General features: G+C 34.1%; 1 protein-coding gene across 4 annotated transcripts in view; it reads left to right on the forward strand.

Moving 5' to 3' along the window:
* The window catches only part of TRPM7 (transient receptor potential cation channel subfamily M member 7), a 121,248-nt gene that overhangs the window by 75,714 nt on the left and 17,602 nt on the right, over positions 1–27,932 (forward strand). For all 4 annotated transcript variants that reach the window (XM_015063469.3, XM_027067239.2, XM_027067238.2 and 1 more), the window contains 14 exons: positions 506–661; positions 739–882; positions 3,108–3,236; positions 5,084–5,362; positions 7,553–7,727; positions 9,971–10,097; positions 11,333–11,517; positions 12,197–12,329; positions 12,937–13,652; positions 16,332–16,402; positions 19,685–19,781; positions 23,048–23,118; positions 26,669–26,703; positions 27,812–27,837. In XM_015063469.3, the coding sequence (XP_014918955.2) occupies positions 506–661; positions 739–882; positions 3,108–3,236; positions 5,084–5,362; positions 7,553–7,727; positions 9,971–10,097; positions 11,333–11,517; positions 12,197–12,329; positions 12,937–13,652; positions 16,332–16,402; positions 19,685–19,781; positions 23,048–23,118; positions 26,669–26,703; positions 27,812–27,837 (2,344 nt within the window). The remainder of the gene's footprint in view (positions 1–505; positions 662–738; positions 883–3,107; positions 3,237–5,083; positions 5,363–7,552; positions 7,728–9,970; positions 10,098–11,332; positions 11,518–12,196; positions 12,330–12,936; positions 13,653–16,331; positions 16,403–19,684; positions 19,782–23,047; positions 23,119–26,668; positions 26,704–27,811; positions 27,838–27,932) is intronic.

Below are 27,932 nucleotides of genomic sequence, written 5' to 3' on the forward strand. Positions count from 1 at the left end.
ATTTTTTTTTTTAACGTTTATTTATTTTTGAGACAGAGACAGAGCATGAACGGGGGAGGGGCAGAGAGAGAGAGGGAGACACAGAATCGGAAGCAGGCTCCAGGCTCTGAGCCATCAGCCCAGAGCCCGACGCGGGGCTCGAACTCACGGACCGTGAGATCGTGACCTGAGCTGAAGTCGGAGGCTTAACCGACTGAGCCACCCAGGCGCCCCTGAACTGTTTTTTTTTAAAGGACACATCTATAATAATTTTTCTATAATAATTATTAAGTCTTTTCTATATCATCATAATCATAATACTGACATGTTTTGTTACTCCTTAAAATAATTCAACCTGGGCCTCTTTAAATATAATATGTAAGTAAAAAATTATGTTTTTGGGTTTTTTTTTCCCCTATGCTAACAGGGGCAAACTGGCTAACTAATAATCAAGATATTTGATAGCTTTTTATTCTTGAAGGTCATTAATTTTAAAATGTAAACTTACGTGCTTCTAAATTTTTAGGTCATATTAAGCATTTTAGTTCCGCCTGCCATATTAATGCTAGAATATAAAACAAAGGCAGAAATGTCTCATATTCCACAATCTCAAGATGCCCATCAAATGACAATGGAAGATAGCGAAAACAACTTTCAGAACATAGCAGAAGAGATTCCCATGGTAAGGAGGAAAAATGTTTTTAAGTAAATATACATTTTTTCTGAATAAATATATGATAAGTGTTATTTTTATTTTAGGAAGTGTTTAAAGAAGTAAGAATATTGGACAGCAATGAAGGAAAGAATGAAATGGAGATACAAATAAAATCAAAAAAGCTTCCCATTACAAGAAAGTTTTATGCCTTTTATCATGCACCAATTGTAAAATTCTGGTTTAATACGGTATGTTGTATGTTTTTAAGCTGTATGAGCATAACAGTTTTAAAGGATAGGCTTTAGGGGACCTTTGGTCTAAAGTCCGTATTAACTTTGACATAACTTAGATTACTGACAAGCCATTTTCCAGTTAAAAGAGCACATGTTTAACTTAGTTTTATCTCATTTGCCGTCATAAAAAATGACAAACAGTAACAAATCTTAGATCAAATTGAAACTAGAAATTTTCTAAGCAAAAATGTGATAACCATATGCCTTTGTAAGTGGGTATCAAATACTAATTGTCCACCAAAAACATTGGCAAAAGTTAACCAGAAGAGACACTGTGTCAGTATGTCAGAAAGACATGTCTTTGTGCTTTAGGATTTTGCAGAGAATGTGTAGACTTTTTTTTTTTTCAACGTTTTTTTTTTGTTTGTTTGTTTGTTTTTAATTTATTTTTGGGACAGAGAGAGACAGAGCATGAACGGGGGAGGGGCAGAGAGAGAGGGAGACACAGAATCGGAAACAGGCTCCAGGCTCTGAGCCATCAGCCCAGAGCCCGATGTGGGGCTCGAACCCATGGACCGCGAGATCGTGACCTGGCTGAAGTCGGACGCTTAACCGACTGCGCCACCCAGGCGCCCCTAGACTTTTTGAAATGAACCTTTTTGCAGTGTTAATTTGAAGGTCAGAAGTAATCTAGGTCATTCATATCGTTTTATTTATCGGCTTATTTCCTTCATCATACTATAGTACATGTTTTATCATCTTGACACATAATTGGCTTTTCTCTTGCTTTCTGGAAGAACAGTTTTTTTTTCTCCCAGGTAAATATGTCCATGGGGGAGAGGCTCACCTCAAGAAATATATGAGATTAGCCCCAACTTTTAACCATGGGTTGAGTGAATGAGTTTTTATTCATTCCCCTTCCCAGAAAAATTGTTAAAAAAAAATTTTTTTTTAATGTTTATTTATTTTTGAGAGAGACAGAGTACGAGTGGGAGAGGGGCAGAGAGAGGGAGACACAGAATCTGAAGCAGGCTCCAGGCCTTGAGCCCTCAGCACAGAGCCCGACGGAGGGCTCAAACTCACAGACTGCAAGATTATGACCTGAGCTGAAGTTGGATGCTTAACTGACTGAGCCATCCAGGTGCCCCCCAGAAAAATTCTTAAATTGTGTATTTTGTTATTATTTTATTGTTTTCCACTTTCATCACATTTGCATTCATGTGAGTGACTATTTAAAAATGGATAGCCCTGGTGGCCAAATAGAGATATCTCTTTCTTCTTATTTATTGGAGTTTACTTCCCTACCCTGCCATATCTTTAATCATGAATATGGCTTATTTTAACACTTGGAGAGGCAGGGAGAGTGATGTGAGGATTCTTGAATACAATTGTTTAAGGGTCAGCTAAGTCTTGGGTCTCCTCTGAAATGAAATGACTCTTCAGATGTTGTTATACATAGATCTTATCACTTTACCCCAATCTTTTCTGTTAAGAGTATCACAAGTGGGATGATCCCTTACCTGGGGAAGATGCTTTTTTTTGTTCTTAATTTGTTTATTTTGAGAGAGCGAGAAAGAGAGAGTGACATGCTAGCAGGGAAGGGCAGAGAGAGGGAGAGAGAGAATCCCAAGTAGGCCTGTGCCATCAGGTCAGTGCAGAGCCCAATGTAGGACTCAGTCCCATGAACTATGAGATTATGACCTGAGCCAAAATCAAGAGTAGGATGCTTAACCAACTGAGCCACCCCTGTGCCCCAGGAAAATGGTTTTCATATCTGTTTTCATTTCTTGGGATTCAAATCCACAGTGACTGGGAGTTAGGAAAATACCAGTTGTATTTCTGGGAATGCTGTTTGGTTGGGGGAAGAAGGAAGCAGGTAGTATTTGTTTCTTGATGATGATAGTGATGAATTTCTATAATATATTTAATATATAGGTATAAGTTAAATGGAATTATATGAACTATGCTGAGAACATAAATCTTGTATAATTTCTCCTGTGTGAAGTACTGAAAAGTCATCAAAGTTCTAGAACAACACAGTTATACTCTGGGAACCATTTGTATTTTGATTGATAAAAGCAGTGTATACACTGAAGAGTTACTTCTAAAACTTTAATGATTGAAGCTGGGAGATAGTTCACAGGGGCTCATTTAGTCTCTTTTTCTGTGTGTTTGAAAATTTTTATAGTAAAACATTTTACTTCATAATACTATTTATATTTTGTATTTTTTTTAATTAGCTGGCATACTTAGGATTTCTGATGCTTTATACATTTGTGGTTCTTGTACAAATGGAACGATTACCTTCAGTTCAAGAATGGATTGTTATTGCTTATATTTTTACCTATGCTATCGAGAAAGTCCGTGAGGTATGTCTTTAGTTTTTCCTACCAGTAACTTACTATATGTGTGGAAGGTGTTTTGTTTGTTTTTTGGTATGGGTATGTGTGTGTATGTGTTATCATTTCAGTAGGTGATGACATTATAGAACATGTTTATTTTTACTGTTCTAAAAATTGTGGCGTAAGAATAGAAATCAGTGGGGGTGCCTGGCTGGCTCAGTTGATTAAGTGTCTGACTTTTTTTTTTTTTTTTTTTTTTTTTTTTTGGAGACAGAGAGAGACAGAGCATGAACGGGGGAGGGTCAGAGAGAGAGGGAGACACAGAGTCTGAAACAGGCTCCGGGCTCTGAGCAGTCAGCACAGAGCCCGACTCGGGGCTCGAACTCACGGACCGCGAGATCATGACCTGAGCCGAAGTCGGCCGCTTAACTGACTGAGCCACCCAGGCGCCCCAAGTGTCTGACTCTTGATCTGAGGATCATGAGTTCATGTTTTATATATTTATGGAATCTGTTGTTTTACAAACATGTTTGAAAAAATTAAATTGTTAAATGAAAAAAGTAAGTTGCAAAGAATTTTTTTAAGTGCACATTCATAAAATAGTTCTGTAAGGATTCTTTAGATTATAATAACAGTCGTTGCCTCTAGTCGGAAGGGAAGTTAATTGGCTGAGGAACCAAGAGTGGATGGGAGACTTTTCAATACTTACTTTTTTTAATGTTTATTTACTTTTGAGAAGAGAGAGAGAGAGCAAGCACAAGCCAGGAAGGAGCATAGACAGGGAGGGCACTCAGAATCTGAAGCAGGCTCCGTGCTGACAGCAGAGAGCCCGATGTGGGGCTCAAACTCGTGAACCATGAGATCATGACCTGAGCCAAAGTCAGACACCTAACCGACTGAGCCACCCAGGCGCCCCTTCAGTACTTATTTTTATATACACTATAATTTTAAAGCTGTAAATACCATTCCCCACCCCAAAAAAATTTTTTTTTAATTTTTATATTTAAGGGAAGAGATAAGTACAGGTACTTAAACCACTGAGTTGTTTACTTTCTGCAAATAAGACACCTTTGGAAGATTCTACTAGGATATTCTTTTGTTGTTTCGATGAAAAATAAAACAACTTTCAGAAGTATCTCACTTTCTAGAGAACTGTGTTCTAATTTGAGATTTTCAAATTATTAGTAAGATGACCTTGATTGAATAGGTCATTTATTTGTGGGTATATATACATACTTATATGGGTTTATATATACACACACATATATGTATGTGGAATGAGGACAAGTAGTATCTGTCTCTGATATCTTACTGAATTGTTTTAGTGGTCAAATGCATCATCAGATGCCAAGATAATCAAACATATTTTGCCAAATGCCATGTGAGAAATACTGTATAATTTCACTTATATGTGAGATCCAACAAAAGAAAAAAAAACCAAACAAGCAAACACAAAAACAGACCTGTAAATACAGAGAACAAAGTGATGGTGGAGGAGGAGGAGAGGAGAGATTGGCAAAACGAGTGAAGGGGAGTAGGAGGTACTGACTTGTAGTTATGGAATGAATAAGTCATGGGGCTGAAATGTACAGCATAGTTGGAATATAGTCATTGGTATTGTAACAGCATTGTGTGGTGACAGATGGTAGCTACACTTGTGAACATAGCATAAGGTATAGAGTTGTTGAATCACTATGTTGTATACATAAAGCTAATGTAACGTGTTAACTGTACTTCAATTAAAAAAAATACTTTGAAATATTAAAAGATATAAAATTCTATGTGATATTATAATTGAATGCTGGTGTATGTTTTAATAGGAAGAAACTGATTTCTTAAACAGCTTAATTAGATTTTTTTTTTTTTATCCTTAGATCTTTATGTCTGAAGCTGGGAAAATAAGCCAGAAGATTAAAGTGTGGTTTAGTGATTACTTCAATATCAGTGATACAATTGCTATAATTTCTTTCTTCATTGGATTTGGACTAAGATTTGGAGCAAAATGGAACTTTGAGAATGCATATGATAATCATGTTTTTGTTGCTGGAAGATTAATTTACTGTCTTAACATAATATTTTGGTATGTGCGTTTGCTAGACTTTCTAGCTGTAAATCAACAGGCAGGACCTTATGTAATGATGATTGGAAAAATGGTAAGTTGAGAGGCATCTAATAATATTCATGGGTTTATTGATATGTTTTCTTAAAATCATAAAAACCTGTTACTAACATAGTTTTGCTTGAATTAGAGAATGTTACTTCATTTTTATTTGCTTCATACTTCAAATCAGCCATTCCTCCAGATATTAACTTTTGAAGAAAATGTGATGGGATAAGATTAAAACCATATTTTTTTGTTTTATCTTAAAATGTTTTAGTTTTTAAATGCTACTTTCTAGAAGCATTTGAGATGAGAATGAAAAATACAAGTTTATTAGCTACTTGTTGAAGTTCTTTTCGTCTTTACTACTACTGCTACTACCCTAAACCAGTCCATCATCTGGCACCTGCAGTAATGTAGTAAAATCTGTTTACTCATAACCACTGTGGCCTATCTTTATATTATAGCTAGAGTAATTTCAAAATGCATATCTGAATATATCATACCCGCTTTGTAAAAAATCTAAAGCTTTTTCATTACCCCTAGAGATCATTATACTTAATGAAATCCTTAAACCCTGCCCAGTATGACTTCTTGCTTTTCTTTTTTTACTTTTAATTTTGAGTTAATTATAGATTCACATGCAGTTTTAAGAAATGATGGAGATCTTATGTACTTTTTACCTTGTTTCTTCCAATAGAAACATCTTCCTTGCTTTCTAAGTCTCATGTCTTTTTTTTTTTAATATATGAAATTTATTGTCAGATTGGTTTCCATACAACACCCAGTGCTCATCCCAAAAGATGCCCTCTTCAATACCCATCACAGAGATCTAAGTCTCATCTCTTAACCAGTTTTTGACCTCTTAACTACGCTGTAGTCATACAGGCTTTTCTCTAATTTTTTTAACATAGTCCCTATCATGGTACCATAGCTTATGTTCTTCTTTCTGCCAGAAATGACTACCCTTATCTACACTGACATCCTTAGCTTTTTTGACTAAGTTAGGTTTATCCTACAGATCACATCTCCAACATGATTTTTTTAGGGGAGTTTTTTTTATCTTTTTCTGCTAGATCAGGTTTATTTGCTGTATAATTTTATGGGGTCCATGTTCCTCTTCTACAGAATATTTATATCTGTCTAACTATATTTTATTTTATTAAAAAAATTTTTTTAACATTTATTATTGAGAGAGACAGCATGAGCATGGGAAAGGCAGAGAGAGGGGAGATACAGAATTATTGTTAATTTATTGCAAATATATGCAAATGTCATAATAATTATTTAGGTTGATTTATTGTAGTAGATTAAAGTACAGATTTATTGTAAATGTAGTCTCTTAATCTGTGTGGGTCTTCCCCCCATAGATTATTATTTGTGGATGAATACTATGTTGTTGGAGTAAGACAGTATTCACTTTTTTAGATGTAAATACTGAGCACTTGTACACTTAGATAAGTGGATAGAAATTAACTCTTAGAATTCTTGAATAATGATTTCACTTAATTCTTAGAATTCTTGAGTAATGATACCGAAATTCACATTGTGATTTAACAGTAAATTTTTTTTTATTGATTTATTAGGTGATAGTTCAATTAGGCTCTTTTTCAACTTTGTTGAAATTAAAGAATTGCAGACTACCTGATTTGTAAAAGAATTTTTTAACCATTTATTAGTTTCATTTATTTTTTCAACACCCATGCTGATAATTCAGTTTATTGTTTTACTTAGCTCCTAGGAGGTTTTCACAGTGTAGGATAAGGCACCATGGTGTGGAGTTCAAGATGGGTGAGAACAAATACCTTTTTGTATATGAAGTGGGCAAAGAACAAATATCAAAGGGAGGTAGAAGAGCGAGTCTGAACCTCCGGTATAACAATACAACAATTTTAAGAAAGAGCACATGTGGAAATTGATTCCCTGAATCTGCCCATGTGTCTATACCTCTTTAAATCTTCATGGACTGAAGATAAGCCAGACTCCAGTTGGAACCAGGGATATGGTTCATTGTATAGAAAATGATCTGAACCTGTCTAGCTTCACAAATCAATTTTTACATAATCTCCTTGACATTAAGGTTTATGTAGTGATGAGATTTTTCCTGAATGCTAATACTAGAAATAAAAAGAAATACAAAAGATTCTAGTTGTCTATTACAACGTTAAAAACTATTTTAACATGAATAATTGTCATTGTTTTTAAATTCCCATATATTTTAACGTTGTTCATTTTTTAACAGGTAGCCAATATGTTCTACATTGTAGTGATTATGGCTCTTGTATTACTTAGTTTTGGTGTTCCCAGAAAAGCAATACTTTATCCTCGTGAAGCACCTTCTTGGACTCTTGCTAAAGATATAGTTTTTCATCCATACTGGATGATTTTTGGTGAAGTTTACGCATATGAAATTGATGGTAAGGGTTTATGTTTACAAATTCATCTTTTGGTTATTTTATGTTTTAAAGTTAGATTGCATTACAGTAATATTACATATTTTCACAAGTCAAAATATTACTAACCTAAGCCCTCTTAAAATACATTAGTTTAGCCCAGGGGGAGGAAAAGAACTACAAAAATTAATTGGAAAAAAGTATTTTTAGAACTTTTTCAGCCATAAATGGAAATCTGGCCTAACCTGGCTTACAAAATACGGACATATATTCGCTCATGTGATACAGAATTCAGAGGTAGTGGTCTTTGGAGTTTGTTAATTCATAGCTGTTAACATTTGTTCTTTATTATCCCACTGCTCAGTAATCGCAATGTCTGATTCATACAGGTTTCCTTTATGATTGGAAGACTGTCACTAGTAGAGGAAAGAGAGTGTTTTCTTTGGTTCTCTTAAGGGTAAAATGTCCCTTTCCCAGAAGCCCCCTATTGAACCTGTTCTTTCAAACTCATTAGCTCACGTTGGCTTCATCCTGCTTATCTCCGAAACAGTTGGGGTGAGGGTAATAGGATTAGAACTAATCCAAATATGGTAGTGGATAAACTCTTGAATTACAAAATTCAACTGCACAGGTAATAAACTTTTTAAAATTGTTTTAGCTCATGAGGCTAGATAGCTTGTGAACATGGGTGATGCTGCCAGCTTTCAGGGATGTTCTACAGACCTCTCCATTTGCATTATAGAATCTTTATTTTGCATTATAGAATCTTTGTTTTGTTAGTTTTGATCTCTTTTATACTCTCTCTCATCTTTATTCCTCCCTCACCCCATACCTGTGTTGCTCCCTAAGCACCTATTTATTTAGAGGATGGTTGTTACCAGATTTTGCTTAAAACTGTGAGGTTTTACCAGTCTGGTCAAATTTTATGTTTAATGCTTTCCTGTTTAATGCCCTTTTCAGGTTTTCATTTTCTGCTTTTTTTCTGATGTAGTTCTAGTTTAGTATTATAAAGTATTGAATATAGCTTTTTAGTCTCCTTCATTCTCTTCCTTGGGTACTTGCTTTGTCAAACTAATGTGAATAGAATAGAAATAGATTCCTAAAGCTTTTTTTTAAAAAAATGTTGAGAGAGAGAGAGCGCGTGAGCGCACACACGCAGTGGGAGGGGCAGAGAGAGGATCCCAAGCAGGCTCCTCTTGCTGTCAGCAGAGTCCCAAGTCGGGCCTCAAACACACGAACCATGAGATAGTGACCTGAGCCGAAATTAAGAGTCAGAGTCTTAAGTGACTGAGCCATCCAGGCACCCCAAGAGTCATAACGCTTTTTAAGACCAAAAAAACGTTGTGCATTTGAGTGTTTCAGTGGTGTATATATTTTTAAATGATTACTAAACAAATGCTAATTATAAGCATTTATATAAAACTTGTCACTAATTCATGATTATTTAATTCTAATGCTTACCCTACTTAAATTATTTTGCTTTATTCTTTTAATACCCTGGTGGGTACTAAAGCCCTTCCCTTCCTTGTTTTTATTCAGCTGTGTTCTGGTTTCAGAAACATTCCTGGTGAGGTTGATGAAAACCAAGGAATTAAAATCTAATCATTATCTATTTGAAAGGCACTTAAACCACTCTTTCAACCTTCTTTTGTGACATAGTAAGATAAACTCAGTAATCTTCATGTTTGTAAATTTACTATGAGTTTACCATACCCTTTTATAGTTGTTATTTTTTCTTACAGAAATGCTATAGTGTGGCTAAATCTGGGAATTTTCTTCTACTTAATGTTCCTTGAACTAAACCCTGCCTTGAATTGCATACATAATACAACTGTATACCATCTCATCTAGATTAGGGTGGTAGAACAGATACCCATATCCTTCACAAAGTTTTTCTATTTTGGATTTTTTGAGAAAGAGACTGAGAGAGAGAACATGAGCGCAAGCCAGGGAAGGGCAGGAGTGGGAGGGAGAGTCTTAAGCAGGCCCACATGCAGCACAGAACCTGATGGGGGCTCCATCTCAGGACTGTGGGATCATGACCTGAGTAGAAATCAAGAGCGGGACGCTTAACCAACTGAGTCACTCGGGTGCCCCTATGTTGGAATATTTTTAAGTTTGTGTTCCAACTGCTTGCCCAGAAGCTTTTACTAGAATCTGAAACAGATTTCTACATAATCGAAACTTCCTTCAAAAGTATGTAAATACTAATTTAAAATAGTTACTGGTGTGAATACTATATCTAAACTGTTTTCTTCTTTCCAAAGTGTGTGCAAATGATTCCACTATCTCTCAAATCTGTGGTCCTGGGACATGGTTGACTCCATTTCTTCAAGCGGTCTACCTCTTTGTACAGTATATCATTATGGTCAATCTTCTTATTGCATTTTTCAAGTAAGAATTTTATGCAGTTGCTTATTATAATGAGATCATATAATACATAGTTTTCATTTTGAAGGATATGTACAAAATTTCAAATACAAAAACTTCGTAGAGCTTAAACTATTAAAATTATCTTTGAAAATTACGAATAGGAAGGCATGCTTTTTCAAATCAACATGCAGTTCTTTTATAAATTTAACCTTGATTTGGTAGTTTTACTATGTTGCCAAGGAATACACATTTAGTATATAAAACAGAAAGGCAAATAGAAAATTCATCAGTAATCTCATTTATATTTTTGGTGTACCTCTTTCTGTTATTTTTTATGAATATTTGTGAATACTTTTCTGTTCAGAAATAATGTTCTTATATTTTGTATACTGTTTTTAATTAAGCAAAACATGACTATTATTCAACATTAATAAATACCCCTCTCCAGTTTTTTTTAATGTTTATTTATTTATTTTGAGAGACAGTGAGCGGGGGAGAGACAGAAAGAGACAGAGAAAATCCAAGCAGGCTCTGAGCTGTCAGTGCAAAGCCAGATATGGGACTTAAACTCACAAGCAGTTAGATCATGACCTGAGCTAAAATCAAGAGTGGGACGCTTAACTGACGAAGCTACCCAGGCACCCCACTCCAGTTTCAGGAATATCTGATATTCCATGATAGAGCCTAATTTTTCAACCAATATGTTACATTGTTGAGTTTGTCTATAATTTTTTTGTTCTCAAAAACCATGTGGTTAAATTTTTATCCATCCTTAAGTATGTTTTCCTAAAAGTTGAACTGTTTGATATATGCATTTTTAGGACTTTCTGCATTTAAACTAAAGTAGACTTGCATCCTCAAATCTCTGCCAACACTAGGTATTGTTATCTTTAATGGTTGCTAGTTTGATAGTACATAAAAATATATTGTTTTTATTTGCGCTTACTTTGCGTCTACTAAGATTTATTATTTTCTTATGGTTTTGTCATTTGTATATAATTTTAAAATTTTAGGATCATATTTTCTGCTCATTTTTCTGGGAGTTTATAATTAAGACCTTCAATAGTATCAAACTTGTGCCTTATACTTACTGCATGTATTTTTTCCAGTTTCTCATTTGCCTTTTAGTTTATGTATGGTAGAGTACTCTTTGGAATCCTTGTTTAGAACAGAATTATAATAAAATATCTAGTATTTAAAACTTTAAAGTATGATTAACTATGTTTGTTTTATTTCTTTTTCCTTTGTTATTCAAGTAATGTGTATTTACAAGTAAAGGCAATTTCCAATATTGTATGGAAGTACCAGCGTTATCATTTTATTATGGCTTATCATGAGAAACCAGTTCTGCCTCCACCACTTATCATTCTCAGCCATATAGTTTCTCTGTTTTGCTGCATATGTAAAAGAAGAAAAAAAGATAAGACTTCAGATGGACCAAGTAAGTAAAATATATTAAGGCAAATATTTGTGTTTTATCACTTATCAGTACTACACTGAAGGCTAAGTGTTAACTTTGTTCAGAAGACTTAATTGCTAATGTTACTATAAAAACCTCTGTTGAATATGTCTGAACATAAAAGAATTTTGAGTATACTACAATGTCTATAAAACTGAATTTAGTACTAAACTTCCTTTTGAGTGTGGTATGTCTGTTTGTTTTCATTAAAATGATAATGGAAACCATAACATTTGCTGTTCTATAAACCGTTTTTGCTGCTCTGTGAACAATAATACTTTTATTCTGTATACTACATGAGACTAATCATACCAAACCTTGCTTTTAATTTTACAATGGTTTTCTGCTCTACTAAATTGGTTCTTAAATTCCTCTACCTAGATAAATGAGGGGGAGGTATAAAGAGAAAGATAGATAGGGTTAAGAGTATTTAATAGGAAAATGAAAATCAGAAGAGGATGAGGTACCTGAAACTACTCTGCTAAAGAAAAAAAAAAAAGGAAATATCTGCCCATTGCTTTAGAAACACTACAGTAAAAAGAGAATAAGTATATAGATGATGGATATAGTCTTATGAACCCTGAATAATTCATAAGACCCATGACTGCAATTTGATATCTTGATAGTCTTCATTGATTTTTTTGTTCTTTTCCCTGCTTAGAACTTTTTTTAACAGAAGAAGATCAAAAGAAACTACATGACTTTGAAGAGCAGTGTGTTGAGATGTATTTTAATGAAAAAGATGACAAATTCCATTCTGGGAGTGAAGAGAGAATTCGTGTCACTTTTGAAAGGTTCAGAAGCTTTTTAATTATAATTGATATGTCAGAGTGGGTTTTTTTTTTTATGTCTTCTACATGCCCATTGTTCAATTTATGTTTGTCAAATAAGTAAACTTAATAATAGTTTTACATATTGGAAGACAATTCAGTTCTTTACTTCTAATACTTAGTGTAAGTCAATTTCTTGTTATTTTTTGACCTTCTTATAGAGGACAGTGAAGAGACAGTGGAGAAAAGTGAAACTATCCTTATTGTTTTAAAGCATTTTTTTTTCCCATTAGCTTTGCTACATTCTGGAAGCAGATGGTAATGTTAGTTCTTTATATATGTAGCTTTATACATATTTGTGTGTGTGTGTTACTTTGATGTGCAGAAATCATAATAAATAGCCTATGAACAAAAATGTTTTATGAACTCTTACATTTTACTATAATAGAATTAGCAGTGGATCCTTCTTAAACATTAAGTGTGCCTTTTATAAATAAATAATCATATTTTATATCTTACCTTGTGCGAGTACATGTAAAATTTCTTTTTACCATTGGCATTTATTGAGATTACAGAAAGAATCTCTCAAACAATTTTTAACATTTATAAAAAGCCTGTGTTTCTCCTACAGGGTGGAGCAGATGTGCATTCAAATTAAAGAAGTTGGAGATCGTGTCAACTATATAAAAAGATCATTACAGTCATTAGATTCTCAAATTGGCCATTTGCAAGATCTTTCAGCCCTGACTGTAGATACATTAAAAACACTCACTGCCCAGAAAGCTTCAGAAGCTAGCAAAGTTCACAATGAAATCACACGAGAATTGAGTATTTCCAAACATTTGGCTCAAAACCTTATTGATGATGGTCCTATAAGACCTTCTGTATGGAAAAAGCATAGTGTTGTAAATACACTTAGCTCCTCTCTTCCCCAAGGTGGTCTTGAAAGTACTAATCCTTTTCTTTGTAATATTTTTATGAAAGATGAAAAAGATACCCAATGTAACATATTTGGTCAGGATTTACCTGTAATACCCCAGAGAAAAGAATTCAATTTCCCAGAGGCTGGTTCCTCTTGTGGTGCCTTATTCCCAAGTGCTATTTCTCCTCCAGAACTGCGACAGAGACCACATGGGGTAGAAATGTTAAAAATGTTCAGTAAAAATCAAAAATTAGGCAGTTCATCTAATAGCATACCACATCTGTCATCCCCACCAACCAAATTTTTTGTTAGTACACCTTCCCAGCCAAGTTGTAAAAGCCACTCAGAAACTGTAACCAAAGATCAAGAAACTGTTTGCTCTAAAGCTGCAGAAGGAGATAATGTAGAATTTGGAGCATTTGTAGGTAAGTTTGGCAAACTAACATTTGTATATAAATATTATTTATTTTTTAATTATCACCTGGGGTGCCTGGGTGGCTCAGCTGGTTGGGCCTCTGACTTCAGCTCAGGTCATGATCTCACGGTTCATGAGTTTGAACCGCATTGGGCTCTGTGCTGACAGCTCGGAGACTGGAGCCTGCTTCAGATTCTGTGTCTCCCTCTCTCTCTGCCCTTCCCCCCGTTCATTCTCTGTCTCTCTCAAATATAAATAAACATTAAAAATTATAATTATCACCTTAGAAATAAAAATAAGTAGCTAATTAATAAAACTATGAACTTGTATGATAAGTGAACTACTTTTCATAGAGTATAGTTCTAAAATTTCTAAAAGGAATCAAGTCGGGGAAATAGGTTGAAATTGAGCTGTAATAGTTCTATTGGCACATTCTTCTTTGGTGAATTTACTATAATAACAGTTGTATGTAAAACTTACTTGGGCTCTTTTGAATTTGAGACTCTTCTACTGAATTCAGTTAACTAGTTGACAGAACCTGAGTTTTTCATAAATGTTAAATATTTGGGGAATAATAGAAAGGTACAGAGGAGGCTAGATAGAAATAACTGGAAAAGATCAGTGTCTTACAAATAGGGTGACCATATAATTTTTCAGCCCAACCAGTACACTTTTGAGAGTGACAGGGTACAGTAAATTACATTAGGGCAATAGGGAAAACCAGGACTCTGGAAAGTGGAGGATTTATGGTCGACCCATTTATATACCCAAAGAGAAGAGCATTTCAGAAAGGAATGACTCATTCTTAACACGTCAGCTAGCTGAAGTAAAATAAGGACTGAAAATGTATTTATTTTGGCAGTAATAATAAATTAATGACCTTTGTGAAATCTGTTTCAGTGAAGCAGTTGAAGCAGAAGCCAGATTATATTGAAATAAAGTGTGAATGAGAGGAGGAAATGTAAAGAGGGAGACTGCAGATGGGATGGGCAATTAAAAGCTTACTATGAAGGCAGGGCGACTGGGTGGCTCAGTTGGTTGAGTGTCCGACTTCATCTCAGGTCATGATCTCACAGCCCGTGGGTTTGAACCCCGCGTCAGGCTGTGTTGACAGCTCAGAGCCTGGAGCCTACTTCGAATTCTGTGTCTCCCTCTCTCTCTGCCCGTCCCCTGCTCACGCTCTGTGTCTCTCTCCTTCAAAAAATAAACATTAAAAAAGAAGATTAAAAAAAAAACAAGCTTACTATAAATATAAAAAGAAAGAACTCATAATGTGGTTTTTGTGTAAGGTTTTTTATTTGTTTTGTTTATTTTTAATTATTTTTAATGTTTATTTGAGAGAGAGAGGCAGCGTGAGCAGGGGAGGAGCAGAGAGAATGGGAGACACAGAATCCGAAGCAGGCTCCAGGCTCCAAGCTGTCAGCATAGAGCCTAATGTGTGACTTAAACCCACAAACCGTGAGATCATGACCTGAGCTGAAGTCAGACACTCAACCGACTGAGCCACCCAGGCGCCCCTTACTTGTTTTATTTTTAATGATGGAGAGACCTAAGCATATTTAAATGTTGACAGTGTATCATACGGAAGGAAAAGATGAAGAGGGAACACTTCATAGAGCTAACGTTTCCTTGCATTTGGGAGAATATAGTGTTCTAAGAGTCTTCCTGTTAGATTATTAAAGTATTTTAAAAAAATTTCTTAAAAAATTAACTTGGGTCGTTTGTGGACATGACCAGAGTGTTCTGAGGCATGAGTGAAGTCCTCTGTCTCTTCAGGTTTGAATTTTTTCATCGGGTGCCATCCTAACCTTGTCTTAATACTTATTTGAGCTTTCCCAGCTTAGAAATTTACCTAGTCGTGGAACATGTATTGAGATTGGTCAAAGAATATGATATGTCCATGTAAAATTTCCACATGGAGGCCAACCCTGTAAGTTATCTAGGTACAGAGCATACTGATCTCTACTGCTAGGTTATATACAGTTTACTGTGGATTTATAGAGACAGCTTTGCCTACATAAAATCTATCCCAATGTATTCTGTAAAAGCACATTTTTAGTCTGTTAGTATATTGCCATTGGGATGGATATATTTAGTTATCTATTTATTTATATATGATTTGTGTATATATAGTTTGGATATATATGTATAACATATATGTAGTTTTTTTTTTTTTTAACTTTCTTTTTTAAGTTTATTTTTTTTGAGAGACAGAGCAGAGAAACGGCAAAGAGAGAAGGAGAGTGAGAATCCCAGGCAGGCTCTGTGCTGTTAGTGCAGAGCCTGATGTGGGTCTCGTACTCACGAACCATGAGATCATGACCTGAGCCGAAACCAAGAGTTGGATGCTTAACCAACTGAGCCCCCCAAGCACCCCATGTATTTTTATATTTATTAATAGTAGAAATGATCGCTTCCCTCTTTTTAAATTTCAAGCAATTCATATCACATGTTGGATTCTTTTAGAAGGCCCTTAGGCTTTTGCTGTTACTGTAAACTGAATTACTCATCTTCTCCAGCTTCTTGACAGATATTTTTAGTATTTATCAAAAGATCTATAGGAAACTTCAGAGCCCTCAAAACTACTTGGAAAGCAGTATGAATCACTTGTTTATATAGACTTTAAGCAATGACGTTATTTTGATAAAAAGTAAATATTTTTGTTGTAATCTTTTTTTTTCTCTTTAAGGACACAGAGATAGCATAGATTATTTACAGAAGTTCAAAGAAACATCAAACAAAATAAAAGAAATGTTATCTGTAAGTAAATCTTTATTACAGCACAAATAATTTTATTTTGCTATTTGGGGGTTTAGTTCAAAATAGAACTAAACGTTCCAGTAAAAACGCAGTTTTAGCAGAGACCATCACCAACTTGATGATCCCAAATATTTAAATCATACATCATTTAAAAAGAAGAAACAATCGAATATGAAAAGTATACAAATAGTTTGCACTTATATTAATGAACATAAAAACACCAATTTAACATTTCTCTTTTTCTAAATGCTTCTCCCTATACATTTCTCATTCACTAAATACAGAGCTCAACTCTTTCCCAGGCCCAGAAGTTTATTAGAACATAACAATGTCTGTCAAGGAATCTAGCAATAAAAAGCTGAATATACCTAACTACACTGTTATGTGCAGGTGTAAGATACTCAATAAATATTTGTTGAGTAACTGTTTAAATGTATAGAACAGTGAGTGAAAAGTTATTTCTTAACTGTTGCTTTCATAAATACCCATAATGATAGAGTCTTAAAATGAGGGAAAGGAACCAGTAGGGAAACCAGTGGGTTTTTTTTAAGTTGTATCTCTTGTTTTATCTTTGAGTTTCTTACAGGGAGGAAGAACTGACTGGGAATTATAATTTAAAAAAGCAAAAAGACCTAGATGGAGTGAAATCGATCCCTTAGATGATAATCTTAAGATAAAAAGTATAACTTTTTTCAGATGGGAGGACAGACTGATAGAAGAGAATTGTCACACAAATATTTTGGGTTGGAGAGAAAGAATGCTGAAACTTTTCTCTAACTTACTCTTTAAGAATCTGTGTGCTTCATTGTATATAAATCACACAAAGTTTTTTTAAAACTTAAAGAGAATAAAAAAGTAATCTGGGGAGTTTGTTGAATCTTTTAAGGCATTTGTTTTTCCAGTAAGACTAATGGAAACCACAAGGGAGTACTTGAGAAAGAGAAGGTTTAGAGTAACTATTGTGTAAAGTGATTAAGGAGTCAAGAGGAAACCAAGAATATGATTTCTCAGCTATATAGTTGAAAATAGCATGAATTTTTTTATAGCCATATCTACATTTGGATTTTAGACAGGAAAACTGAAGGCTGGGAAGAGATGTAGGGAAAGTAAATCTTTGGAGAGATTCTGACTAGAGCATTGACATGACACCACAGTGAAAGGTTAGAGCTAACTAGTTGGAACTCTTATAGTTGTCAAACTCAGCAGTCAGAAACTCAAATTCATCATCTTCTTGCTCAGCAGATATATTTGTTCTTCTGTATTTCCTGCCTCTGTTAATAACATCAGCATTTTAGTTTAGAGAGCAAAACTGCACTGCTCTCTCTTCTAATCAACAGCCAAGTCTAACTTGTTTTGTTTCCTAAATATTTTTTTAGTTATCTGTTTCTTTCAATCCTAAGTAACAATTACTCTGACTTAGGCTGTCATTGTCTAATATGTATTTCACTGAACTTTTAAACTGTCTTCATAAGTACCACAATGGCAGTTGAAAAAAAATTACATCAGCACATTCGGGTGGCATCGTTTTGCTATAAAGAAGCACTTGATATACATAGGAAGTCATTTAGGATAAATGGATATTTCTTAATGGGAAAGGGTACCTGGCAAGGTTTCCCCCACAGATTTTGCCTTTTAACAATGAGTTTAAATGAATTTAAAGCAAGAGTGCACTGAAAATTTTGAAGTGCAGGTAACTTCCTGGTAAAAATAAGAAGAAATTACAAGTTTCTGTGGCTGTTTTGAATTAAACAATTTTGAGTAATTCACTTAGAGGAAAAGAACTCAGACTGTAATAATAGAATAATGAGTTCTAGCCCATGATGGTCTGAGACTTTGAGTTCTTGAACTTTTGTGGGTTATATACCCCTTTGAAAATAAAATGAAAACTGTAGACCCTCTTCCCCAAAAAATGGACATATACAAAATTTTATCTATTAAGGTATATGGAGTTTTACAAATACCTTGAAGCCCACCATCAATCCTATACTAGAACTTGTGTCATAGATGGAAAATACTTAAGCAAATAAATAGCTAGAACTGGTTCCAAAAGAAACAACTAAAATCAGAAAGGAAATTGGAGTTGCTCTGTAACTACAGAAAAAATGTTAGCCCTCTCACTTGGCTGTATAAATCAGCTGTATATGAAGAGTGCAGAGCATCAAAGGTAGAAAAACTTACTTTTCTTGAGATACAAGTAATTTTTTAAATGAAAGTAATAGTTTATTTTAGTAGTAACATTTTTAAATTCATTCTTTCTGAGAGGTGGTAGAGGTTTGGAAATATTTTAAAGTTGCATAATAGTGTGAATTGTTTATAGTTGAAAAGAGAAAACAGGGTGAATGTATTGGGTTGTCCCCACATTATTTTAATGCAGTTTGTTAGTTCATCTGGGAAAATATATAGGTAAAAAGAAGAAAATGAAGGAGAATTAGACTATAAAATATTACACAGGTAGAACAGTTGAAACATGAATATTTAGCTAAACATTTTAGTGACTACAAAGTAACTTGTTTACAAATAAGAATTTAATAAGAAGAGTTGGATTAGAAATTGACGATAAGGGAAATGCCTTGTCAGTAAATACAACTTGGATAATCGAGTAGACATTTGGAAAAGTCTGTTTATGTTCTCATGTCACTTCATAAGCCCAGATGAATTCTAGCTTTCAATGTAAAAGCTCAAATCATAAACTTAAGAAAATAGTAATGCCAAGTCAGTAAAACCAGGAAGGCTTTCTAAACATATGAGGAAGAGGTGATATTAAACGAAGGATGAGAAAAGATAGAAGTACCAAAAAATGGAAATCATAGATAAGTCAAAACAAATTTGGAAAAAATTGAAACATGACAAATAATGAGCAGATAGATCTTTGGTTATATGAACAGCTCATATAATCAATAAGAAACCTACTGAGGTTTCCCAAAAAAACTACTCTTCCACCTTCCAAATTGTTATAATCTATCAATATTAGTGTAAAATAGCTTTTTCTTTTTTAGGTGAACTGATAAATATTTTCTCCCAAGTTTTTAATGAAATCATACTACTATGAAAAAGGATCCATTCAGATGGATTTATGAACAATAAGCAAGTAGGATATTTTGATGCAGTTTTTTTGAGAAGGTCATTGAAGAAAATTAACTGTAACCTGTAATATACCCTTTGGTGACTAGGTAGATTAAAGTATATTGAGCTAAATAGAAACAGAGTCTCTTATACTACTTAGAACATTTATTTGAAATTCAGTTTGATTATTTTTAAATTATGTTTATGTGTAATATGCAGAATGATATTCCTTCTGAAAACACTTTGAAACACATGAGTTCTCATGCTGGATTTACTGAATGTCACAAAACTTCTATTCCTCTTCCTTCAGAACAAGGTAAGTTCTTTGACTATGTGAATTATGTTACCAAACATATTCACTTAAAGCTTTAAATGTATTATTACGTATGTCACACACCTAAGCAGTGAATGTTTTGGGAGTCAGAGAATGACGATTCTGGTCCGTCATTGTTGCTGCAACCTTGAATAAAACACACAATTCTAGTATTCTGATATTTTTTACAAATTGTTTAGTCCTAAAGATGAAATATAAAGACTCGCTTTTTATAAATCTATTTTAATCAGTATTATCATTTAGTCAACATATTTTTTTAATTTAACTTTTAAAATAGCTAATACAGGGGTGCTTGGGTGGCTCAGTTGGTTAAATGTCTGACTCTTGGTTCAGCTCAGGTCATGATCTCTAGGTTCATGAGTTTGAGCCCCGCATCAGGTTCCATGCTGGCGATGTGGAGCCTGCTTGGGATTCCTCTCTCCCTCTCTCTCTGCCCCTCCCCCACTCAACTGTATCTCAAAAAATAAATAAACTTTAAAAAATTTATTTTTCTAATAGTTAATACATTTATTTGGTTCAAAAATTGAAATACATACACATACAAGCACTTTGAAAATAAGTCTCCCTCATTCCAGCCCTGTATGTAACCACTGTTATTTTTATTTATCCTGTAGAGTTTCACACACATAGTATGTGATGGTAGTCTTTCCTTTTATTTTTTACACAGAAAGTAACATACCATACATGTTGCTCTGCACCTTCAATTTTTAACTTGAGAATTAAATGGACTGGGGATGTTTCCATAACATACTTTTTTATGAGTTCGTTATATATGCATATAAATTTATTAGTCAGCGTTTCATTAATGTACATGTAGCCTTTATAAGATTCCTTAAGAAAAACATCACTACCATGTCCCCCTCACCATCATTTCCCCTTTCATTCTCTTTTTGTATACAGCAGTATCACGTTGGATATATTCCAGGAGTGCAAGTTGGTTTAACATTAACATCAAAAATATAATTGAGGGGCACCTGGCTGGCTCAGTCAGTAGAGCATGTGACTCTTGATCTCAGGGTTGTGAGTTCAAGCCCGGGTTGGGTGTAGAGCTTACCTGGGGGTGGAGGGGAATATATATATATATATAATTGATGCATGATAGTAACAGATTAGAGGAGAAAAATCATTTGTTCATCTCAGTAGCTGCAGAAAAGGCATTTGATGAAATTCAGTATCCATTCATGATTAAAACTCTTCCTAAAGTTAGAATAGAGTCTCCTTAATCTGAATAAAGGGTTATCTACAGAAAGTTATCACAGATATTCTCTTTCATAATGATATGTTGAAAGCCAGATGGGGAACCAAGGCAAGGATTCTGGCTGTTTTCATTCCTATTTAATATCCTCTTTTTAAAATTTTTTTTATTTATTTTATTTTTTTGAGAGAGAGCATGAGCCAGGGGAGGGTCAGAGAGAGAGGGAGACACAGAATTCGAAGCAGGCTCCAGGCTCTGAGCTATCCGCAAAGCCCAACGCGGGCTCAAACTCACCAACCATGAGATCATGACCTGGGCCAAAGTCAGATATCTGAACCACCCAGGCGCCCCTGTTTAGTATTCTCACTGAAAAATAAAATAAAAGATATGGTAGAATGGTTAGGACAGAAGAAAAAAAAATTATTTTCAGTAACATGGATGTTATTTCTGAAGTTAACACGCTTCTAATTTTGCATCCTTATATTTCAGTTTTTTTTTTTTAATTTTTTTTTTTCAAGGTTTATTTATTTTTGGGACAGAGAGAGACAGAGCATGAACGGGGGAGAGGCAGAGAGAGAGGGAGACACAGAATCAGAAACAGGCTCCAGGCTCCGAGCCATCAGCCCAGAGCCTGACGCGGGGCTCGCACTCACGGACCGCGAGATCGTGACCTGGCTGAAGTCGGACGCTTAACCGACTACGCCACCCAGGCGCCCCTGTATTTCAGTTTTAAACAATAATTGTTAACCTCCCACTAAAGAAGACAAGGATCAAACTTTTCCTCTTCCTCCTGTTCCCAGAAGACACAAACACATGCATGCACATGCACACACATTTATTCTTTCCCACCATATAGTTATAATTTTGGCTAGATCAACAGTAGATTCTCTGCTATTGGGCTACATTTCTTCAAGATATTCAGATACGTAATGCTATCAGTTTCATCATCTAGAAAAAGTTTTGCCCAGACTCTTCTAATGTACTTCAGTCTGGTTTTTTTGGCCTCTACACTTAGAATACAAATTTCATTCTAAGATTTCCCATCACCATTCATTCATTCTGAGGTTTTTCTTTACTGTGTCATAAAGTTCTGAATTATAAGTTACTTTAAAATTTAACATCCTTGGGGCACCTGGGTGGTTCAGTCAGTTAAGCATCCGGCTTCGGCTCAGATCATGATCTCATGGTTCATGAGTTCGAGCCTCTGTGCTGACAGCTTGGAACCTGGAGCCTGCTTCAGGTTGTGTCTCCCTCTCTCTGTGCCCCACCCCTGATAGCACTCTGTCTCCCTCTCTCAAAAATGAATAAACATTAAAAAAAATTTAATTAAAAAAATAATTTAACATCCTGACTTTTTAAAAATAGGCTTAATTCTAAAATTTATTTAGGATAAAATAACAAAATATGACAGAGATGCCATTTTAAGTCGTGGCAGAAAAGATGAACTATTTTTTCCATTATTGTAAAACAGTGTATGTATAAGACTATTAATATGTATAAGATGATTAATTGCAATGTTAGAATGGCAAGAGATTGAAATCATACCAAATGTCCATTAGTAGGAGTTTGGTTGTTATTCTCTACAATTACTGTACAGCCATAGTATGAAGTTCAGTGTAGCATCAAAATAGAATAGAGAAATTTTCTGTGATTGGAAAGATCTCCAAGCTTAAAGTTAAACCAACAACAAAAACCCTAAAATATATATTATTCTACCTTTTATGGTTAAAAAAAAATGGTGATTGTACACACATACACAAAAAATATCCATGATAGAATGAATACACAAGAAATTTGGAAATAGGAAGACTAAGACTTTTTCCTTCAGACTCTTATTTCTTACTGCTTTTTTACAAAAATAAATTGAATAATTTTGGTGTCCTGCCAAGAGACCTGTGGGCCTCATGTTAACTATTAATGTTCAGCAGTGTTGGGGAGAGGATAAGTTAGTTTATGAAAGTTACACTGTGTGTTGAAACACTTCGTGTTTGGTTGGTTGGTATCAAAATATTTTAGTTGTATAACTAATTTTTTTTTTTTAATTTTCTTTAAGTGGAAACTAGCAATAGAAGGCCATCCACAGAAGAAACTCATGAAGTAGATTCCAAAGCAGCTTTACTACCGGTTTGTACATTTCAGTTAACAAATGTGTATTTTAAAATATATATTTATTAAAGAAGAACTAAAAAAAGATGGTGATATTTTATTTGAGGTTCTGTTTAGCTTTCAAAAAATTTTACCTTAGAAAACTGACATTAGTGCATTTATTCTTAGAATATTAGCAATTTATTCTTTGAAAAGAGTTTCTTCCTGTAGTGTGAATAGTTAAGAATTTGTTTGTATGTATGTATATGTGTGTCTATGTTTTTTTGTTTTTATCATGTTATGTTTTTCATCATGATAAATGTAGTCTTTAATCCCCACCCCCTAGTTACCCTATCCTCCCAGTACCTTCCATCTGGTAACCATCAGTTTGTTCTCTATATTTGAATCTGTTTCTTGGTTTGTCTCTCTCTCTCTTTGTTTTGTTTTGTTTTTCCTTTGCTCATTTGTTTTGTTCCACATATGAGTGAAATAAATCATAATGGTATTTGTCTTTCTCTGACTGACTTATTTCACTTAGCATACTACACTCTAGTTCCATCCGTGTAGTTGCAAATGGCAAGGTTTTATTCTTTTTTTATTTTATTTTATTTTATTTTATTTTATTTTATTTTATTTTATTTTATTTTATTTTATTTTATTTATTTTATTTATTTTATTTATTTCATTTTATTTATTTCATTTTATTTATTTCATTTTATTTATTTCATTTTATTTATTTTATTTTATTTATTTTATTTTATTTATTTTATTTTATTTTATTTTATTTTTTTACATCCAAGTTAGCATATAGTGCAACAATGATTTCAGGAGTGGATTCTTTAATGCCCCTTACCCATTTAGCCCATCACCCCCCCCCCACAACCCCACCAGTAACCCTCTGTTCTCCATATTTAAGAGTCTCTTATGTTTTCTTCCCCTCCTTGTTTTTATATTATTTTTGCTTCTCTTTCCTTGTGTTCATCTGTTCTGTGTCTTAAATTCCTCATATGCATGAAGTCATAAGATATGTGTCTTTCTCTGACTAATTTCACTTAGCATAATACCCTCCAGTTCCATCCACGTAGTTGCAAATGGCAAGATTTCATTCTTTTTGATTGCTGAGTACTCCATTGTGTGTGTGTATGTATGTGTGTGTGTATATATATAAAACATCTTCTTTATCCATTCCTCCATTGATGGACATTTGGGCTCTTTCCATACTTTGGCTATTGTTGATAATGCTGCCATAAACATTGGGATGCGCGTGCCCCTTTGAAACAGCACACCTGTATCCCTTGGATAAATACCTAATAGTGCAATTGCTGGGTTGTAGGGTAGTTCTATTTTTAATTTTTTGAGGAACCTCCATACTGTTTTCCAGAGTGTCAGTTTTGTTCCTTTTTATTGCTAAATAATATTCCGTGGTGTATTTATATTTATATTTATATTTATACCTCATCTTCTTCATGCATTCATCTATCACTAGACACTTGAGCTCCTTCCATTGTTTGGCTGTTATAAATAATGCTGCAATAAACACAGGAGTGCATGTATTCCTTTGAGTTAGTGTTTTTGTATTTTTGGGTAGATACCCAGTAGTGCAATTACTGCATCATAGGGTAGTTCTGTTTTTAACTTTTTGAGGAACCTCCAAACTGTTTTCCACAGTGGCTATACCAGTTTCCATTCCCACCAGTGGTGGAAGAGTGTTCTTTTTTCTCTACATCTTCACCAGCACTGGTTGTTTCTTCGGTTTTTGATTTTGACCATTCTTATAGATGTGAGGTGCTATGTCATTGTAGGTTTGATTTGTATTTCCCTGATGAGTGATGTTGAGCCTCTTTTCATGTGTCTGTTTGCCATCTGGATGTCTTCTTTGGAGAAATCTGTTTATGTCTTTTGCCCATCTTTTAATTGGATTATTTGTTGTTTGGGTATTGAGTTGTATAAGTTCTTTATATATTTTGGATGCTAACCCTTTATCAGATATGTTTTTTGCAAACATATTCTTCTATTCTGTAGGTTGCCTTTTAGTTTTGTTGATTGTTTCCTTCACTGTGCAGAAACTTTCTGATGTAGTCCCAGTAGTTTATTTTTGCTTTTATTTCCCTTGTCTCAGAAGATGCATCTAAAAAAAGTGTTGCTGTGGCCAATGTCAGAGAGATTACTATCTGCATAATAGTTAGGAAATTTTACAGAAAAATTTATTCAAAAGAAAGGTAGGAATCTCTGTTTATATTGAAACTGGTTGTATGTAGTCATTCCCAGCCAGTTGAGGTAGTATTTGATTTTACAAATACTCTTTAAATTTTTTTTTAAAGTTTATTTATTATTGAGAGAGAGATAGAGCATGAGTTGGGGAGGGGCAGAGAGAGAGGAAGATACAGAATCTGAAGAAGGCGTCAGGCTCCGAGCTGTCAGCACAGAGCCTGATGCAAGGCTCAAACTCACAAACTGTGAGATCATGACCTGAGTTGAAGTTGGACACTTAACCGACTGAGCCACCCAGGTTCCCCACAAATACTCTTTAAAAGCATACTCTGGCATCAAGATAAATAACTTGGGAGAAAGTAGAAAAATTGGTCCTTTATAGTCAAGTATAGAAATCAGTATTCATAATTATCCTGGATCATCAAGAACATTTTATTTACATTTTGCTATAAGGAGATAGATTATATTATGGAAAGCCATGTTATTAAAAAAATTATTTCAGTGAGGAAAGGGGATTAGTGAACACAGTTTCACAGTAACAATTCCTCCTTTTTGGAAGGACACACCCTGCACAATTTTGCCACAAAGTAAGTTCCATTGAAGATGACCTGACAATGCGAAATTACAGAACTTCTGGGATTCAAGTTACACAAACAGTATTAATAAACCTCTACCAACTTGAGATAGTAGAATTACTGGTTACAAGTTATAAAATAATATGATTAAGGTGACTAAAACCATAAAAGAGAAGGTATTAAAAATATGAAAAAAAGATAAGATACTACTCAGAAAGTCCTGAAAAATTAGATAAAAATCTAGGATAAAAAATAACTCAGTGGGGGTTATAATAACATAGATTAGGCACAGCCAAACAGAGAATTACTAAACTGGATGAGAATATAATTATAGAGTTATAATTAAATGGAAAAAATACAGAATAAAAACAATATGCACGTATACAGAAAAAGACTTCAATGAGATATGCTTATATGTTTTTAGTGATTTGTTTACAGTATGCATGATTTTAATTTTACTCTTTCTACTTCGTTGTGTTTTTCTTTTTCAATGAGCACATACTATTTAGAGTCATAGAAACAAATGTATAAGAATATAAAGTTGTCATCAGAAGTAAAGAATCTAACCAGAGTGTAATTATGTTGTAGGAAATAGCACTCATGAAATTCTTTATTCTACCTTGTGGAATGGTCTTATGGTAATTATATCCATTTGTTATTTTTTTAGTTCAGTTGTATAAAATAAGGACTTCACATTAATTTTTCAGACTATAGGGAAACAAAACAGGGTTAAACAAACAGTTAGGCTTCTTCTAGAGAGATTTTTTTCTTCAATTTTTGTTTGTGTTTGTTTTTGACTAAAGGATTGGTTACAAGATAGACCATCAAACAGAGAAATGTAAGTAAGCCTTTTCTCATCGTTAACCTGAAAAGTATCATAGTTATTGGGGGTTTTTTCTGTTCTTTGTACCATCTTTTAAAACACTCTTTTATCTGTGAGTGATGATTATTTATTTTAACATCTCTTGTCTTTACATAGAAGAGACTGGGGGAACTCATTTATTATGAGTTAATATATACATTTAAAATTACAATTTTATATAGTTATACTATCATTATGGCGATGCTATGATTACTATATTTTAGGATTCCAGAGGACGTTTACAAAAGAAAAAGTCATCTTTTTTTTTTTTTTATGTTTGTTTATTTTTGAAGGAAAGAAAGACAGAAAGTGAGTGGGGGGGGGGCCGGGGGTGGGTGTTGCAGAAGAGAGGGAGACACAGGAAGAGAATCGGAAACAGGCTCCAGGCTCTGAGCTCTGAGCAGTCAGCACAGCATGGGAGAGTTACTTTCTGATATGGACTATTTGAGAAGGAACCACAGTGTTTCCCCTGTTGCTTTCTGTGCATCAGAAATATATGTGAGTATATAGAGAAGAAAATAAACCAGGTGCCACATGGGTATGCAGTGTTCAAGTTCTTTGGGTGCTCTGGGCCTTGTATGGCACTTGGAAGATCAAACTGTAATCAGATCTCTTCAGAGTATACTGTGTTTTATAACCAAAACCATAGGATGTAAATACAGAATAGGTACTTGAAGTTGATGTTAACTCAGCTAACAAGAGAACCTTGTCTTACAGAATGTTGAGCCAAAGAAGTACCCAGAAAGGTGGAGTTGGTCAGCACTTTTTGGGTGCTGAGAAAAGAGTAGTTTATCAACAGCAAAGGGATGATGCTAGGGTCAAAATACTTCCTATAATAAAATATTTATATTAGGTAGAAGGTAAGAGCTGGAAAGAGATTTTTAGTACAGATTAAACATATATTTATATCCATATATGAATTTGGCATTGGCTTTAAGGGAAATGGCATATATTCAAACAAAAGTGAATCTGGATCTCAGAATTACTTTAATCACATTATATTAAATAATCATAATTTTACAAAGTGTATGGTAGCCAAAACAAAGATTGTGTCACAACTTGTATTTTTTGGTGTTTTCTTTAGGCCATCTGAAGAAGGAACGTTAAATGGTGAGTCCATATGGTAGATTTAATGCAAAAAAATGAGGATTATATATGATGTTATGTTATAGCAAATACCACATTATTCTAGCTAAGAAACTTCA

This window comes from Acinonyx jubatus, chromosome B3 (genome assembly GCF_027475565.1).
Source record: "Acinonyx jubatus isolate Ajub_Pintada_27869175 chromosome B3, VMU_Ajub_asm_v1.0, whole genome shotgun sequence".
NCBI lineage: Eukaryota > Metazoa > Chordata > Mammalia > Carnivora > Felidae > Acinonyx > Acinonyx jubatus.